We start from the raw sequence: 16,988 nt of genomic DNA on the forward strand, positions 1-16,988 counted from the left end.
TTAATTATTTTGTAGCATAATAATGTTCATTTCTATGGAAATATGTACTTCACTAGTTCAGTATTAAATTTTGAAGTAATTGAAAACATTAAAATGGCTTATATAATAAGAACTGTAAGAGGGCAGGATGTGCTAGTTCACAACAATCATATTTACTATTTTCATTTACATTATTATTATTATTATTATTATTATTATTATTATTATTATTATTATCAGCCCTTTTTTTCAGCCGGAACGGTCTCGAATGCATTCCAGTAAACTTTTTGCCATTACAAATTCCAACAAGATATATTTTATAAGCGAAATTGAAAATTAAAATTGCCGCCACTGCCGAGTCCAAGAGTTTACATTTTCTCATTATTATCGTTGGTGCAAAAGTAACTCATGCAATCTAGTGCTGCCATCTTCTGTTATTGATCCTGAAACTATAGCTCGAAATCGCAAAATTTCCGTTATGCTTAAAATCGATGAGCTCCGTTTGGAACTTATTGTAATATAAGGTATGTAGGCCTAATATTTTTAAATCTACGTTTTTGTTGTATAATGTGATCGAGTGATAGAGTTCCGGTAAACTTTTTTCCAGAAAAAAAGCACATTATTATTATTATTATTATTATTATTATTATTATTATTATTATTATTATTATTATTATCGTCGCCGTCATCATCATCATCACTTATTTCATTAGACACACTTAAATCTTACAGCAAATGTAATAATTATTTTCTGTATAGACATTACTTGCAATCATAGGGATTTCCTGAAATCCCCTACGATTTTCTTTTTTTAATAAATGTTTTCTAACTTTTATACAGGTTTACTTCAAAGCGTGGGATCGAAGTTGATATCTAAATCTCCAGAGAAGTCCATTGACCATTCAGAAATGAGAGAAAATGTCAGTGGGAATGACAGAGTGAAATATTCTTACATAGATTTCTCTGCTGTTGACCACCGTGTAAAATTATATCTGTACCTGCATCTCTTTCAACAAGAACAGGAAGATCTTTTGTTTCTGCTTAGGGTGTGTTTTTTATTCATTTAAAACTTTGGAAAAACTTCCATTACTTTCATTGAAATCTAAATAAGGAGTTGGAAATATGGATAATGTGTTTATTAAACTAATTTTTGTTTTTGTTTTTTTCAGGCGCAAATTATACCTTTTTCATCAAACTCATCATATCCGGGATGTTTTATAGTATCAACTAAAAATATATATATTCTTGAAGTGATTGGTGAGGAAGGGTGAGTGTAATGCTTCGGATAGTGTGGACTTTGTAAATTATTATCTATTTATTGTTATGAAATTATTATAAACATGATTTATGTAAGTTTAATTATTCAACTTGAAAAATGCTATAATACAAATCTTATTAACTCTTCAGTAATCGCTGTAAGTTACTGTCACTGAGTAGTCATTGTGGACTGACACTTGGCAAGCAAATAAAAGGGCTTAAATTTGTTTACAGTCATGAAGAAGTTATGGACAGACATTTTTTTACAAAAGATATATTTTGAAAGAAATGATGTGCGAAATCATTCAATCATTAGAGTCATAATTATGTGGACGATAAGAGACAAGACTCTCTGTATGTTATTGTTCTCACCCATGTAGTCGAAACATTTTTGCATGCATCTCGAGTTCTGTCTTTGTCACAGCAACATGTGGGAGAGATAATATAAATATGTATATATTGCATACTAACAAAGGAAGCTTTTAATAGAAAAAGAAGCATCTTCTGCAGATCTCTGGAGAAAGAACTAAGGAAGAGACTAGTGAAGTGCTTTGTGTGGAGTGTAGCATTGTATGGGGCAGAAACATGAACATTACGACAAAGTGAAGAGAAGCAAATAGAAGCATTTTAAATGTCCATATGGAGAAGGATGGAGCATGTGAAATGGTCAAACTAAGTAAAAAACGAAGCTGTGAATGAAGAAAGAAACTGATCAGAAAGAGGAAAAGGAATTGGCTGGGTTACTGGTTGAGAAGAAATTGCCTATTGAAGGATGCACGGGAAGGAATTGTGAACGGGGAAAGAGTTCGGGGCAAAAGAAGATATCAGATGATGACGACATTTAAATATATGGATCATATGAGGAGACAAAGAGAAAGACAGAAAATAGGAAAGACTGGAGAATGCTGTGAAAGACCTGCTCTTGGGCAGAACACTATGAATGGATGAACCTATACTGATTAGAGCGGATTAATAGTAATGATAGTAACTACTGCAGTTTCAACGAACGTTACAGGTCACTGCAGACTCTCGCTTCTCAACCGTTAAAACTGATAAACAAATGCGAGTTCAGAGCTTAAAATTTATGACAATAATGAGAGATCGATTGTTGAAAGCTATGAAAATTGGTAAGAAACTGGGATGGCAGGTACGCGGGAAAATCATATTAATAGTTCTCAGTGAAGTGACAGTTTACACGCGACTATTGAAAGGCTAAATGCATTGCAGTGAGCACAAATCATTAAAAACAAGTTTCATGCAAGTGCAACATTCTTAGTTAGGAATAGTGCTGATTTGTTCAGATTGTTTTTAATGAAATGTAAATTTACAACACCTTACAAAGTTATTTTCAACTGGATAACAAGACACAATTCTCAATTGCCACTTCGTTTCGAAGCAGCATTCTCTGTATATTAAAATATAGTAATTCTAAGCAGTGTATATACCTATTTTATGTTTTTTGTATTTTCTTGTTTATGTGCATAGGGATGATCCTGAGCAGTGGCTTCGCACGGTACAAGCTAGACCAATAGAAACACTGAAAGCTTTATTTCCTTTGATGTGGCAACAAGGAGTTGGAGTGGAATTATTGTGTGAAGAAGCTGAACTATCTTCAAGTTTCCTGTTAATTTTACAGGACCAGAGCCATACCATCAACTTTTTCTCTTTTCTAGCAGGTAAAATTATCAGAATAAGAAATATCAACAATACAATCATTGCAAGATTTTATCCATTCATCTAAATACTTTGCTCTCAAAGTTAAGATCTTTGTTTCAAAATATTATTTTACAATATAGTTTTCCCAAAATCTAGTAGCTGTAGATGTCGTTAGACAATATTGTTTCAATATTCATTACAACATTTTAAGAATTTCAATACCAGGTGGCCCTCTCGAACTTCCCTGATGATTTCAATTGCCTCTCAGAAGACAAATGAAAATGTGGAGGCATTTTTGTCACCTTTATTAGTAAGTACGTCTCCATTTCACAAAAACAATCAGTAGTAGATTTCTACCTGAGCCCCCTCAGTAGCACGAACAGTATCCAAACAGTACTCAATTTCAGTCCACATTCTGTATAGCATATCTGTTATGAAAGTGGCTACTGCTTTCACAATGTGATCATTAAGTTATTGAGGTCAGTCACGTTGGTAGAATGCACATTGTCCTTGATATAGCCCCAAAGAAAAGAACGTAACTGTACTGTTGGGAGAATGAGGAGATCATGTTATTGTACCTCCACATCCAGTCCAGTAGTCCATTATTGTATACTCCATCTTATTGGAAGATTATGCAGGTTTGTGTGCAATCTATGGAAATATGTATTCTTCTATGTCCAGGTACGAAGGTGATGTAAAAAGAAAAGTTCTCATGAAAAAGAAAGTTCCAGTTATCATATCCTGCAGAAGATCACACCATACATTTACTTTAGGGCTCTCTCGAATATACTTCATGTCTATATAGGAGTTTTGAGAGCCCCATATTCGGATATTATGCCTGTTAACTTTCTCAGATAGATGGAAAGTTGCCTCGTCAAAAACATAACATGACTCGAAAAATCGCGGTTTTTCATTAATACACTGTAGGATCCTAATTTCAAATTTTTTTTGTGAGGTATGTAATAATATTAAAATTATAACATACACAAATTTCAGGGAAGAGTGTAATGTATGGAACTGTAAATACTAACCTTTAATTACGTATTTCAGTTTCGATACATTACTGTTGAAATTATTGTGCCAACACATTTTAGTCTCCCTAGTAAAATATACAGGATGAATATTAACTATAGGGACAAAACTTCAGGAAGTGATTTGACAGGAAAAGTTCATGTGAACATATGTCCGGAAATGCATGTGTTCCATGATAGATGGTAACACTGTTCTTCATGACGTAACTCCTTTGTAAAAGCATTCATCAGGTTCAACATCAATGTTTGGGCTGGGATTATTGATGATTGCCTACTAGGACCAGTCCTTCTTCCACAAGGCCTCAGTGGATAGGTATCTGCGATTCCTGCAGGCCACTCTGCCTCTCTTGCTGGAAGATATGTCATTGGCAGTACAACAGGTATGTGGCTGGTGCATGATGGAGCTTCTCCCCACCATGTTGACGTTCGTCAGCTTCTCAACATTTTCCCCAGCAGATCGAACGAGGTCTTGTTGCATGGTCCTCCCATTCACCAGACTTAAACTCACATGATTTTTATCTTTGGAAGCACCTTGAAAAGTGCGTGTATGCTGAACCAGTTTCTTATCTGTAGACACTTGAGCAACACGTCACTGCAGCCTGTGGCACTATTCGGATACTGATTGGATCATTTTAAAGGATGCATCAATCCATGTGCAATGCATGGGAATTTGCATTGAGGTTCAGGGGAGGCACTTCGAACACCTATTCTACAGTTGTCAGAAATTAAATGACTAGTGATGTGCAATGGAATGGAATGTAATTAAGCTGTATTCTGGACTCTTTGTGCATTTCCGGACATATGTTCACATTAACTTTTGTTTCTTTTCCTGTCAGGTATCACTTTCTGTCCCTATAGTTCATATTCACCCTATATAAGACTTCTAAGTTTATTGAATTCTGAGCAGAATTAGGCAATATTATTTTCAGGTGCAGATTATTGCTGGCTAACTCTGGGTAATTCCCTCTGGTATTAAAAGTAAGATTGATACTTCAGTAGCACATATACTGTGAGTAAAATCATGGCCTCCACAGATTTCTCCCAGTGTATACAGAGAGAGCTATCAAAGTGCGAACCAGAGCATAGTATTTGTGCTGTTGTCGAACACAGCACTCATTGCTATGTGCAGAAATTACAGAGTAGCAGTGGTCAGTGGTGCAACCATACATATACAGTGTCTTTAACAATTTATATTAAAAGTTACTTACCTACCACTTTTATGAAAAGAGGTGCTGAAGCCTCCTGTCTTCATTTTTAGCACCACTTGAAGAACCTACTTGCTGCAGTTCGCATTAAGAAATGGTAGCTATCTCCTAATCGAGATTAAATTTCAGTTCTTTCAGAGTGTATGGGTTAATCTTGCATACGTATTTTACCCCAGTGATAAAAGTGTCGGGAAGACTGAGCGAGCCACATAATGCTACTAATAATCTATTTTTTATTGAACACACTCTTAGTATGTTATTGAAACATCTGTACGAACTATGGCAGAGTCCTGTTGAAAAGAAAAGGCAAAATCACACTCCCTATCTGTTAATTCTATATAAAAGGGAGGGGAGAAAATCATATTCACATATGTGTGGCCATGAACTGTTGTCTCATTCGTCCTGTGGTTCTTTTGCCACTTACGGTGCACTTCATGAAGGTTATTAGGTTTTTCAGAGTGCCAATAACGATTATTTTATGAGTTCACATATCCATGAGGATGGAACAAAGTCTCGTCTTAAAAAAAATATTGAATGTTGGTCTGTCTCTCTGTTATGTACTCTCACAATGTGCTTTTATGTACAAGATCAACCTCCGATAAGGTACAGCAGGTTTGAAGGTCATTGAAATAAATCACTGCTACATCAAACGCACCATTACGTAGTATCCATACTTACTCTATACTCTGTTACACTGTATATTTTAGTTCTTAGGCTGAACACTTCCCATCACCTGAAATGTATTATAAATAGCATGAATTGTAAGTACCGGAATTTTACACCTGGATATCTTGCTTCATTTCAACTTTGTACTTGACAAGCTTACTGTAAATCATAAATAAATACACGTTGTTTAGCAGAAAGCATACTCATGTGCTGAACCATAATACACTCTTCATTTAAACATACAACAAACAAACATTCAATTTCTAATATGTAAACTGTCTCACTAGGCAGCCATTGTTTACTGACATGACCTTGTATGGTTGCATCACTGTCACTCTACAATACCTCTTCATTGCAACAAGTGTCGTGCAAGTGTATTGTATGATTGCATCACTATCACTGTACAATACCTGTACATGGCAACAAGTGTCGTGCTCGGTGTTATAACAAGTGCCTTGTATGGTTGCATCATTGTCACTCCACAATACCTGTACATGGCAACAAGTGTCGTGCTTGATGTTATGACAAGTAACTTGTAAGGTTGCAACACTGTCACTCTACAATACCTGTACATGGCAATAAATGTCACACTTGATGTTACGACAGGGTCTTGTAAGGTTGCATCACTGTCACTTTACATTACCTGTACATGGCAACAAGTGTCGCGCTTGATGTTATGACAAGTCCCTTGTTGGTTGCATTGCAGACACTTTACAATACCTGTACATGTGACAAGTGTCATGCTTGATGTTATGACAAGTGCCTTGTGAGATTGCATCACTGTCACTCTACAATTCCTGTACATGGCAGTAAGTGTCACACTTGATGTTACGACAAGTGTCTTGTATGGTTGCATCACTGTCACTGTACAATTCCTGTACATAGCAATAAGTGTCACACTTCATGTTATGACAAGTGCCTTGTAAGATTGCATTACTGTCATTCTACAATTTCTGTACATGGCAAAAAGTGTCGTACTTCATGTTATGACAAGTGCCTTGTAAGATTGCATTACTGTCATTCTACAATTTCTGTACATGGCAAAAAGTATCACACTTCATGTTATGACAAGTGCCTTCTAAGATTGCATTACTGTCATTCTACAATTTCTGTACATGGCAAAAAGTGTCGCACTTGATGTTATGACAAGTGTCTTGTAAGGTTGCATTACTGTCACTCTACAATTTCTATACATGGCAACAAGTGTCTCACTTGATGTTATGACAAGTGTCTTGTATGGTTAAATCACTGTCACTCTACAGAAAACTTCTACCTGTACGTGAGAACAAGTATTAAGCTTGATATTATGACAAGTGTCTTGTATGGTTGAATCACTGTCACTCTACAATACGTACGTGAGAACAAGTATTAAATTTGATATTATGACAAGTACCTTGTAAGGTTGTTTTACTGTCACTCTACAATTTCTATACATGACAACAAGTGTCGCACTTGATGTTATGACAGGTGTCTTGTATGGTTGAATCACTGTCACTCTACAATACCTGTACGTGAGAACAAGTATTAAGCTTGATATTATGACAAGTGCCTTGTAAGGTAGCATCACTGTTACTGTACAATTCCTGTACATGGCAATAAGTGTCACACTTCATGTTATGACAAGTGCCTTGTAAGGTTGCATTACTGTCACTCTACAATTTCTATACATGGCAAGAAGTGACGTACTTCATGTTATGACAAGTGTCTTGTATGGTTGAATCACTGTCACTCTACAATACCTGCACGTGAGAACAAGTATTAAGCTTCATATTATGACAAGTGCCTTGTAAGGTTGCATTACTGTCACTCTACAATTTTTATACATGGCAACAAGTGTCGCACTTGATGTTATGACAAGTGTCTTGTATGGTTGAATCACTGTCACTCTACAATACCTGTACGTGAGAACAAGTATTAAGCTTGATATTATGTCAAGTGTCTTGTATGGTTGAATCATTGTCACTCTACAATACGTACGTGAGAACAAGTATTAAGTTTGATATTATGACAAGTACCTTGTAAGGTTGTTTTACTGTCACTCTACAATTTCTATACATGACAACAAGTGTCGCACTTGATGTTATGACAAGTGTCTTGTATGGTTGAATCACTGTTACTCTACAATACCTGTACGTGAGAACAAGTATTAAGCTTGATATTATGACAAGTGCCTTGTAAGGTTGCATCACTGTCACTGTACAATTCCTGTACATGGCAATAAGTGTCATACTTCATGTTATGACAAGTGCCTTGTAAGGTTGCATTACTGTCACTCTACAATTTCTATACATGGCAAGAAGTGTCGTACTGCATGTTATGACAAGTGTCTTGTATGGTTGAATCACTGTCACTCTACAATACCTGCACGTGAGAACAAGTATTAAGCTTGATATTATGACAAGTGCCTTGTAAGGTTGCATCACTGTCACTGTACAATTCCTGTACATGGCAGTAAGTGTCACACTTCATGTTATGACAAGTGCCTTGTATGGTTGCATCACTGTCATTCTACAATTCCTGTGCATGGCAAGAAGTGTCGCACTTGATGTTATGATAAGTTTCATGCTTGATGGTGTGACAAGTGTCTTGTATGGTTGCATCACTGCCACACTACGATACCTGTACATGACAACACGTGCCATGCTTGATCATAGGACAAGTGCCATATGCCATTTCGCACTTCATCTTGTACATGTATAAGCACACATACATACTGTATTCATTTATGTACTGTTTGTGTTACATGTTTTGGAAAACCTCTGCTTTCGTTTTAATACAGTATTTATTTTACTCCATTTTCTCTAACGTAAATTGATTCTGTGTTTATAAAATTACAAGTTTATTTAATTCCCTTTATCTTTCATTTAGAAAGTTTGTACACTTTTTGTAACTGGTATTGAGCAGACTAATTCTATAATTTTCACAATTATTATTTCCATTTACTGTTTTAAATCGCTCACAATTATCTCCTTTCACTCTTTAAAATACCTGTATATTTATATACTAAAAATGCTTATTAATTATAGATAATTAACATTACAATGCTTTATTTTGAAGGAGTTTATTTTACATATTTGTTTTTCTGTGTTCTCAATCAGTAGCCAAACCAGACAAATAGAGAACAAAATATCAAGGAGTGAATTTATTTAATTTTTGTAACTATATACATTAAGTTCTCAAAAGTCTACACCTGTGGTGGAGTAACAGCACGTCTGGCTGTGAAACCAGGTGGCCCGGGTTCGATTCCCGGTCGGAACAAGTTACCTGGTTGAGGTTTTTTCCAGAGTTTTCCCTCAACCCAGTATGAGCAAATGCTGGGTAACTTTCAGTGCTGGACCCCAGACTCATTTCACTGGCATTATCACTTTCATCTCATTCAGACGCTAAATAACCTAATCTGTTGATAAAGCGTCGTAAAATAACCTACTAAATTAAAAAAAAAGTTCTCAAATCTCATTAAAGGTCAAAATGTCGTTTTCAGGTGTGACTTTGCCAAAACAATGCAGAATCGAGCAGGAAGTGACAGAAAAACAAACACTTACCTTGCAACAAGCTTTACTATCTTCAGCTGCCAGTGATGATGTTGATCCAAATATAACCTTGTGTGCCGTTTCATCCAATTGCGAAGTTACAAGAAATGAAGGTAGTTTATGTGAATGCATGACCATTTTTTATTATTTTATTTTTGTTTCACGTTCTGTGAAATGAATCTTCTCATTTTTCATTGCTTTTAATGCACAGGTAGTGTCATATAATTAACTGAGTTTTTATTGGACTTCGAATTATTTCAATTAATTATGTTTTAAAGGTAAAAATATATTTTATGTTGTATTTTTAATTTTTTCTAGTAGATATGAGAAATTATTACATAGAACTTCAGAACTTTTTAGTATCATTATAATCGTGGATGGTGATCTTATGGTTAATGTTTTCCATTGGATTCCAAAGTTATGTGATTAAACTGATCAAGTTTGATTGATTTTTAACGATTGATAAAAATTCTTAACGTAATTTCTTCAGAAAATAAATAAAATTAGAGGTTCCATGTTGTAGGTTTATGTCACACACAAGAATTCTACATTAGGCAAAATTACTAGTTATTTACCGGATAGAGACTGCATCTTTGCAGAAAAATGCCTTCAGAGAACACAAAGATCTTTGGTGGAAAAGAACAATAAACACTGTGTAAAATATAAAATGCAACAGGTTTTAAGAGGAAATCCCTACTATGAATAATTTAGATTTAAGAGTTCTATTCATTATACCTAGTGTTTATCATCATCAATCACGGTTTTAAGCCATTAGGCCTGTTTCATCTCCATATCAGGTTAATTAAAACTGGTCACTCCAGCTCTTTTTTGGTCATCCAACACTTCATGGTTTATATTTATTTTGTAGACTGTTTGTAGTAAACATGTTGGTTCCATCCTAAGCACATATTCATGCTATCTTTGCATAATTTTCTATTGTTTTCAGGAGACTAGATATATTTAATTCCTATCTAATATTTATATTTTGTTTATGATCTAGCAGGCTATATCCTGCCATTGGCCTTAGAACTTTAATTTCAACTGCTTCTGTTCTCATTTTCTGTTATGTTTCTGACCAGTCAGTCAGACCCATATTGACATACAGAATAAATAATCCCATTTTTTTCGCGTTATTGCAATTAAAATTGTTTTATTATTAAATATAATTGCAAGCTGCAATAATGTTTGTCTAATAAAGTATTTCTTTCATCTTGTATGAATATTCATATGATCATTAAACATTTTGTCACTTCTAACATTTGCATATGTAATATTAACAGAATCCAGCAGTCTAGGCATGGGTGTTATTATAGTTACACCCACGGACATCCTTTTGATAGCGGACAACTTGGAGTGGCTCTTTCGAGAGTCGTCAGTGGCTCCAACTGTACACAGTGTCCAGAAGATGAGTAATTTAATAGAAGTTGTAAGTATATGAATTATCTTACGTGTTCATTACATTCTACTATTACACTCTGATATGCATTCTTCTCCCCCTCCGAAGATATAAGGGCCATTCCACAGTATGTACTTTATTAGGGACGGGACACTCAAAAGGGTCATTATACAGGAAATAATAGCTGAAAGAGCAATATCTGTAAAATCACATCGTGTAACATAAGTACTGCTACTAATAACATCAAAAGTTCCAAAGTATAATTTAACAAGTTTAAAATAGGTGTGTTATGTGTTTTGTTTTCTGCATTGCATTATATATATATATATGTATGTATATATATATATATATATATATAAATGTAAATTAGGAGGAAAGCGAAATGAAGAGGTAAGTATTTGTAGAATAAAACATTGTACAATAGTGGCAAAAAAAACCAGACTGACCCTTGTAGCTGATTTCAGAGCCTTGTTCACTCTAGAGCACGATAGACTGGTAAGTAAGACTTTCGTGGTTCGAATTCTGCCTGGGAAGGAAACTTTTTTTTGTTTCATATTCAAATTTATTCCAATATTTTTCGATTGCAGCAATATTTTATTACTTAATTAACTTATTATTCCCAGAACATGAGTTTTACCAGCAATCGAAAAGTATTGGGAATAAATTTGAATAAGGAACAAAAAAAGTTTCCTTCCCAGGCAGGATTCGAACCACGAGTCTTAGTTACCAGTCTGTCATGCTCTGGAGTGAACAAGGCTCTGAAATCAGCTGCAAAGGTCGGTCCGGTTTTTTTTTTTTTGCCACTACTATACATTACTGATACTTTCTTTGAGTCACAAGCACAGGAACTATATTTTCATACACAATTTTAATTCTCAAAATAAAAGAGAAGAGAGAACAAGAATGAGGAGCTTAAGCAAGAGTGAATTCTGCCAAGTTAACATCAGTCAATGAAACTTCACTGACATAGCTGTATTCAATCTTAAATTAAGTTTAACTGTAGTTTCTCTGTATAGGAATTTATGAGCGTAACTTTCTACAATGTACAGTAAAATAAGGTATATACTTTTGACATTTCAGGAAATGGATGATTATTGCAGACTGACTTTGAATTTTTTGGATGAAGTTGCAAGCAGTGATGAATCATGGACTTTAAAACTCGGCACTGAATCGACTTCGAAGGCATTATTGTCAGCAATTAGGAAACCTTGGGAGCAGTTGTTCTCCGTCCCTTTACAAATTGTAAATAAAAATGTGTAATTTCATATCCTATTAAAAAAAAAAAACAAACAAGCGTGCCTTTTTCAGGTATATCAAAATGTAAATATTATTCTTGCAATATGAACATAAAAACAAAAGCAATCAAAACTAAAAATGCTGTAGTATTCTTATAATATACATATATTTTTTCTATGATCTATTTTTTTAAACCCCATTTGAATTATAAATGGGACCATTATATGTGTGTGCATGCGTATAAAAGTTGAGTTACTACACACCATGATCTTAAATACAATATTTCTCTGAGCATGTTTAAGCATGAATAGATATTTTATTTGTATTATTGTCATCACAAATAATCCAATTAATTTTAAAATTTTAAATTATATGATACTTGTTTTTTGGTCTATATGCCAGTTTTTCAAATGGATCAGATAGCTGTTAAATCATAAACAATATGTTAGTGAAAAACACAGAGCGAAATTGTGGACAATTTTTAATTTATTGTACTAATACATAGATAATGGCAGTTCAGTGGTGCAGACGTCACCTATAACTATGAAATCAATGACAATTACTGTTATGAAAGGAAACGTAAGTCATTCCATGAACAATTGGCCCTGAAGTGATCAGATATGAATCATAAACAATGTCATTAAGTGAGTGGTAAACTCCCTGTTAGGAAAGGAGTCTTCCATTGGCCCTAGTCACATAGAGCCATCTTATTGGATGCATAATTCTTACTTGAATAAATCTGAGACTCACATTGCAGTTCTATTTGTAAAATTAGTCCGACTATTGTAAGATACTGTTTTACATATCCCGGAATGTGCGATAGTTTTGTTTCATGGACTTTGTCTTTAAGATCTGTCATGGACTAAGATCAAGGAAAGTTGGTGGTAAAGTATATGGCTTATTGTGTAGTTATCAGGAATAAAACACAAATTTCAACACATGCATGGAATAACCACTAGTCTATGCAGTTGTATTGTCCTGTTGAAAATATCTATAGAATTTTTCTTTACTTGTTTTTTCATTAAAACTGCACTGAACATATACCTGTCATTGATTTCTGTCCTTGATAATAATAATAATAATAATAATCCGAGGCATGACAGTCCATGAAGGATCATGACCGACCAGCTGGCTGCTATCTTCACGGCCACATGCCGAAGCAGAGTGGACGATCATCCAACCAGAATGGAGGTACCGTGTAGTTAGCACGATGATCCCCCCAGCTATTATAGCTGGCTTTCGTAACCGGATTTCGCTATCGTAGCTCCCCAAGTGCATCACGATGCTGGGTGGGCACCGGTCCCATACACTGGTCGCCATAAAAATATCCATTTCAGAATTTTTCAGCATTAACCCTGCACTACCATCATCAAGTTTCAAAATCATCGAATCTTTCTTAAATTAAAACACACTTTCTTTTTTGGTTCATCTTGTTAGAAAACTGATTTGTTGCACATTCTTTGCTGTATCTGAATTTGGTTCTTCTGAGACTTTGTAACTACAGTACAAAAAACATTCTTATGAATCTAATGTCGCACTTCTTAAATGAAGACCAAGCGGGAAAAACATTTCATGTCCACTTTCCACTTTCAATGCAAAGGAGATGTTGCTGTCATCTAGTGGCTTGACATAAACAATATCACGTGCCTAAAGCAGAAAACTGAAAAATTATCAGAGTCCTATGAAAAGTTGCTTTGAAAGTTGGCTGCCACAGAGAAAGAATGCTTATTGTCCACATAATAATAATAATAATAATAATAATAATAATAATAATAATAATAATAATAATAATAATAAGCCCATAAAATCCCTTCAGGACAAGAGACTCCTACTTACGTAGGGGGTGGCTCAGTTTTTTACTCACATGAGGAGCTGGTCTCTGTGAGTTTGGTGATTTTCCTATTATATCTTAAGGCCTAGTTACCTAATCACTTCTTGAGCTAGTTCTCATGTAGGCTAATACTATATAATATTAATAATATTCTATTTGTGTCTCTAGTTTTTAGTATTGGTGACTTCAGTTTTTAGTGTGCATGTTTGCCTCTTAGTCTAAATTTCCGTCACATTATCTTGCCACTTTGTGTCTGAAGCACTTCACTATACTGCACTAAACCTTGCTACCTTCCTCCCTAGGGTTTTCTCCTTCACTCTGTCCCTGGTGATGATTCTTGTCCAGTCTGCTCTGACTGCTGTCTGGAAGTCATCTATCCAGCTACATTTAGGACGACCTCTCCTCTTTTTCCCAGTTCAGATGTCCCACACCATTGTAGCATAAGCCCATCTATTCTGTTGCAGTCTAGCATCATGACCTCCCCATTTCCTTTGTCCACATAATACTGGGATTCTATCAACACCACATATGACATGAAATGTTCTTCCTGCTTTGTCTTCAAATGATTTCGTTTTTGTCTGTGTATCATATGTAAAATATTAATTGTCCTAATGAATAACTTAGTACCAGCACACTATTAATGCAAACACACTGTTGAAACATACATATTCCTACAGCATATATCAGAAAGTGGGAGTAGGCTCTGTTCGTCAGGGAGAATTATAGCCATTGTAGAAAGAACAAAAAAAGAGTAATTCTTGTCGGGTATATTAGTGATCAGACCAGGATCAATTGTCAGTGGTTGACACATTATTTGTTGTTTATAATATACAGTATGCCTAAGTGATTACATTTAGCTATGAGTATATACTTAGGTATTATTCGATTTTATTGTATTGTTACTGTTATTGTTAATTTATTTCAGTTTTTACTATGCTCCTGTTTTTAGAACGTAATACAAAATGTGATGTCTCTACAAATAATCTCACTTTATGTTTCTCTAGATATTAGTCTTGTTATCATCTTACAAGCAAACATTCTCATGGGGACAGATAAAAAAGTTATTTTTTTTTTCCTTTCACCGTGTTAATAATGTCAAATGAAGTGCTTATACAAATTTTGGCCACTCGAGCACAAATATGAAGACTGACTAGAAAGTAAGTTTCTCTGGAGCCGTTTACAGTAAGAAAACACAATTTCATGGAAAGATTTATTGGACCAGACACAGCAATTGTTGAGCTGTTTTTCAACATATTCCCCACCGGAATTGAGATGTTAGTCATACTGTGGGATCAATTTTTGTATCTCTGTGTCTTAGAAGTCTGCTGCTTGGGATCAAAACTAGTGTGTGACAGCCGTCTGCACCTCTCTGGTGATCCCACCATATGACAAATGTCTCAGTTTCAATTGCTGTATGTTTCAATAAATCTTTCCGTGAAATTGTGTTTTCTATGTGTAAATGGCCTCAGGGAATCTTACTTTCTGGACGACCCTTGTAGTTGTGCTCGAGTAGCCAAAATTTATATAAGCACTTGTTTTGACATTATTAACTTTATAGAAGAAAAAAAAATTAACTTTATCTTCCCAATGTTTGCTTGTTAGTTGGATAACTCATAAGTATATGAATAGTCCTTTTAAGAAATAATCTAATTTCATTATGTTCCATGTGTATAATAAACTTTATAATGGTTAGATTCTTCTTTATCTATCAGTTAATTAATCAAATGAAGTTAAAGAGATGAAGACAACTGAAAGATATGAGAGCATGCATACTTGCAAGGGTATTTGGGACTGTGGAAAGAGTATGTGAGCTCCAACCCTGTAGGCCATTTGTCTCACTCCATTTATCGCTATTTTATTAAAGGAACCTAGAGACATTTTTAAAGTAAAAGGCCAAAAATGGACGGAACCTAATAGATACCACATAAGGGGGAGAAAAAATGTCATAGAGTACTATCCGAAACATGGTTTAATTATAGCAGGGCAGAATTATTGAAGTTCTGGCTGATATATATTATTAGGCAGTACATCTTACTTGACGATATGTCAGAGGAAGAACAATTGTTTGTATGCATCTGCAGTCTGACTAGTGTGATATATAGCTAGTTGGTGATGTATGCATTGGAGTGGGAAAGGATCTGGCCACCCTACCCCATTATCTTCGGCCTAATCGACTCATAAGTGGTGCCTTCATGGTATCACTTGTGAGGTTCAGACCTGTCTTCGGTCAATTGACTAAACAACAACAATAGTAATTCTTGGCACTACAGTTCTTTTAAGGGTCTAGACTGACCAACCTGCTGTTGGCCTCATGCAATCCTCCCAGTCGTTATAGCTGGCTTTCGTAATCGGGTTTTGCTACAGCCAAAAGAAAGAGTTGTGACTTCTCAAAGGTATTCGTGTAACTTATACAAATTGTTATTGAAAGAAACACAGTTTGCTTCTCCAAATCCTAGTTATTAAATTGAGATCTGATTAAATAAGTCTGTGATATTTATTTTGGAGAGGGTACAATGTGCTAGTACTCACCTCACTGATCATATAAGAGGAGCATCGTTTCAAAACGTGTTATGTTCCCGAATTCTAATTTTACAGGAAACAATAAAAACGTTTCTCTCCTAAAGTGTTTTGAATATGTATAAAAATGAACTGCCATCGTGTTAATACAGACATTTATAACTAATACTGATAAAATATGAAATGTGTTTCCTATCACAATGTGGAGCAATTTGACTTTTAATTTGTTACTTAATACGTTTTGAACCGACACAATGAATTTAATACGTTTTGATCCAACACATTTTGTTTCTTACACAATGCTGTTTCATTTATTTACCTTCTTCACACAGATGTCATTTATTATTTGTTATAAGGTAACAGAAATGGTTATTTGAGATTAAAATTGTGTTTTCCGTATTTATTACCAACGAAATAGGCCTATCATAAATTATACTAGTGTACTAACAAAATTTAAGCTACATTGTTTCTTTGTACCCTTTAGTCTAAAATGAATGCACATAAGTAATATAATTATGAAAATACAGTCTTTCAGAGTCTTTCAAAACCTGATTCTTCATGAAGATGTTCACCATATTCATTATGTTCAGTAGAAGATCCTGTATCAATGCTGATGCAGAAACATAGAACCCCACGTCATCCAGTTCTTCCCAACTATCTCCAAATCTCACTTTCAGCAAAATA

The 16,988-nt window shown here is 34.8% G+C and overlaps 1 protein-coding gene across 2 annotated transcripts in view; it reads left to right on the forward strand.

Moving 5' to 3' along the window:
• LOC138694567 (serine/threonine-protein kinase 11-interacting protein) overlaps positions 1 to 13,036 on the forward strand; it is a 79,543-nt gene extending 66,507 nt beyond the window's left edge. The window contains exons 15-20 of one of the 2 annotated variants that reach the window (XM_069818427.1): positions 820 to 1,025; positions 1,149 to 1,246; positions 2,722 to 2,912; positions 9,276 to 9,437; positions 10,605 to 10,750; positions 11,801 to 13,036. In XM_069818427.1, the coding sequence (XP_069674528.1) occupies positions 820 to 1,025; positions 1,149 to 1,246; positions 2,722 to 2,912; positions 9,276 to 9,437; positions 10,605 to 10,750; positions 11,801 to 11,980 (983 nt within the window). In that variant the 3' untranslated portion in view covers positions 11,981 to 13,036. The remainder of the gene's footprint in view (positions 1 to 819; positions 1,026 to 1,148; positions 1,247 to 2,721; positions 2,913 to 9,275; positions 9,438 to 10,604; positions 10,751 to 11,800) is intronic. The other variant, XM_069818428.1, reaches the window with a different exon arrangement.
• Positions 13,037 to 16,988: the final 3,952 nt, after the last annotated feature.

Source organism: Periplaneta americana, chromosome 2 (genome assembly GCF_040183065.1).
Source record: "Periplaneta americana isolate PAMFEO1 chromosome 2, P.americana_PAMFEO1_priV1, whole genome shotgun sequence".
In the NCBI taxonomy this organism is placed as follows: domain Eukaryota; kingdom Metazoa; phylum Arthropoda; class Insecta; order Blattodea; family Blattidae; genus Periplaneta; species Periplaneta americana.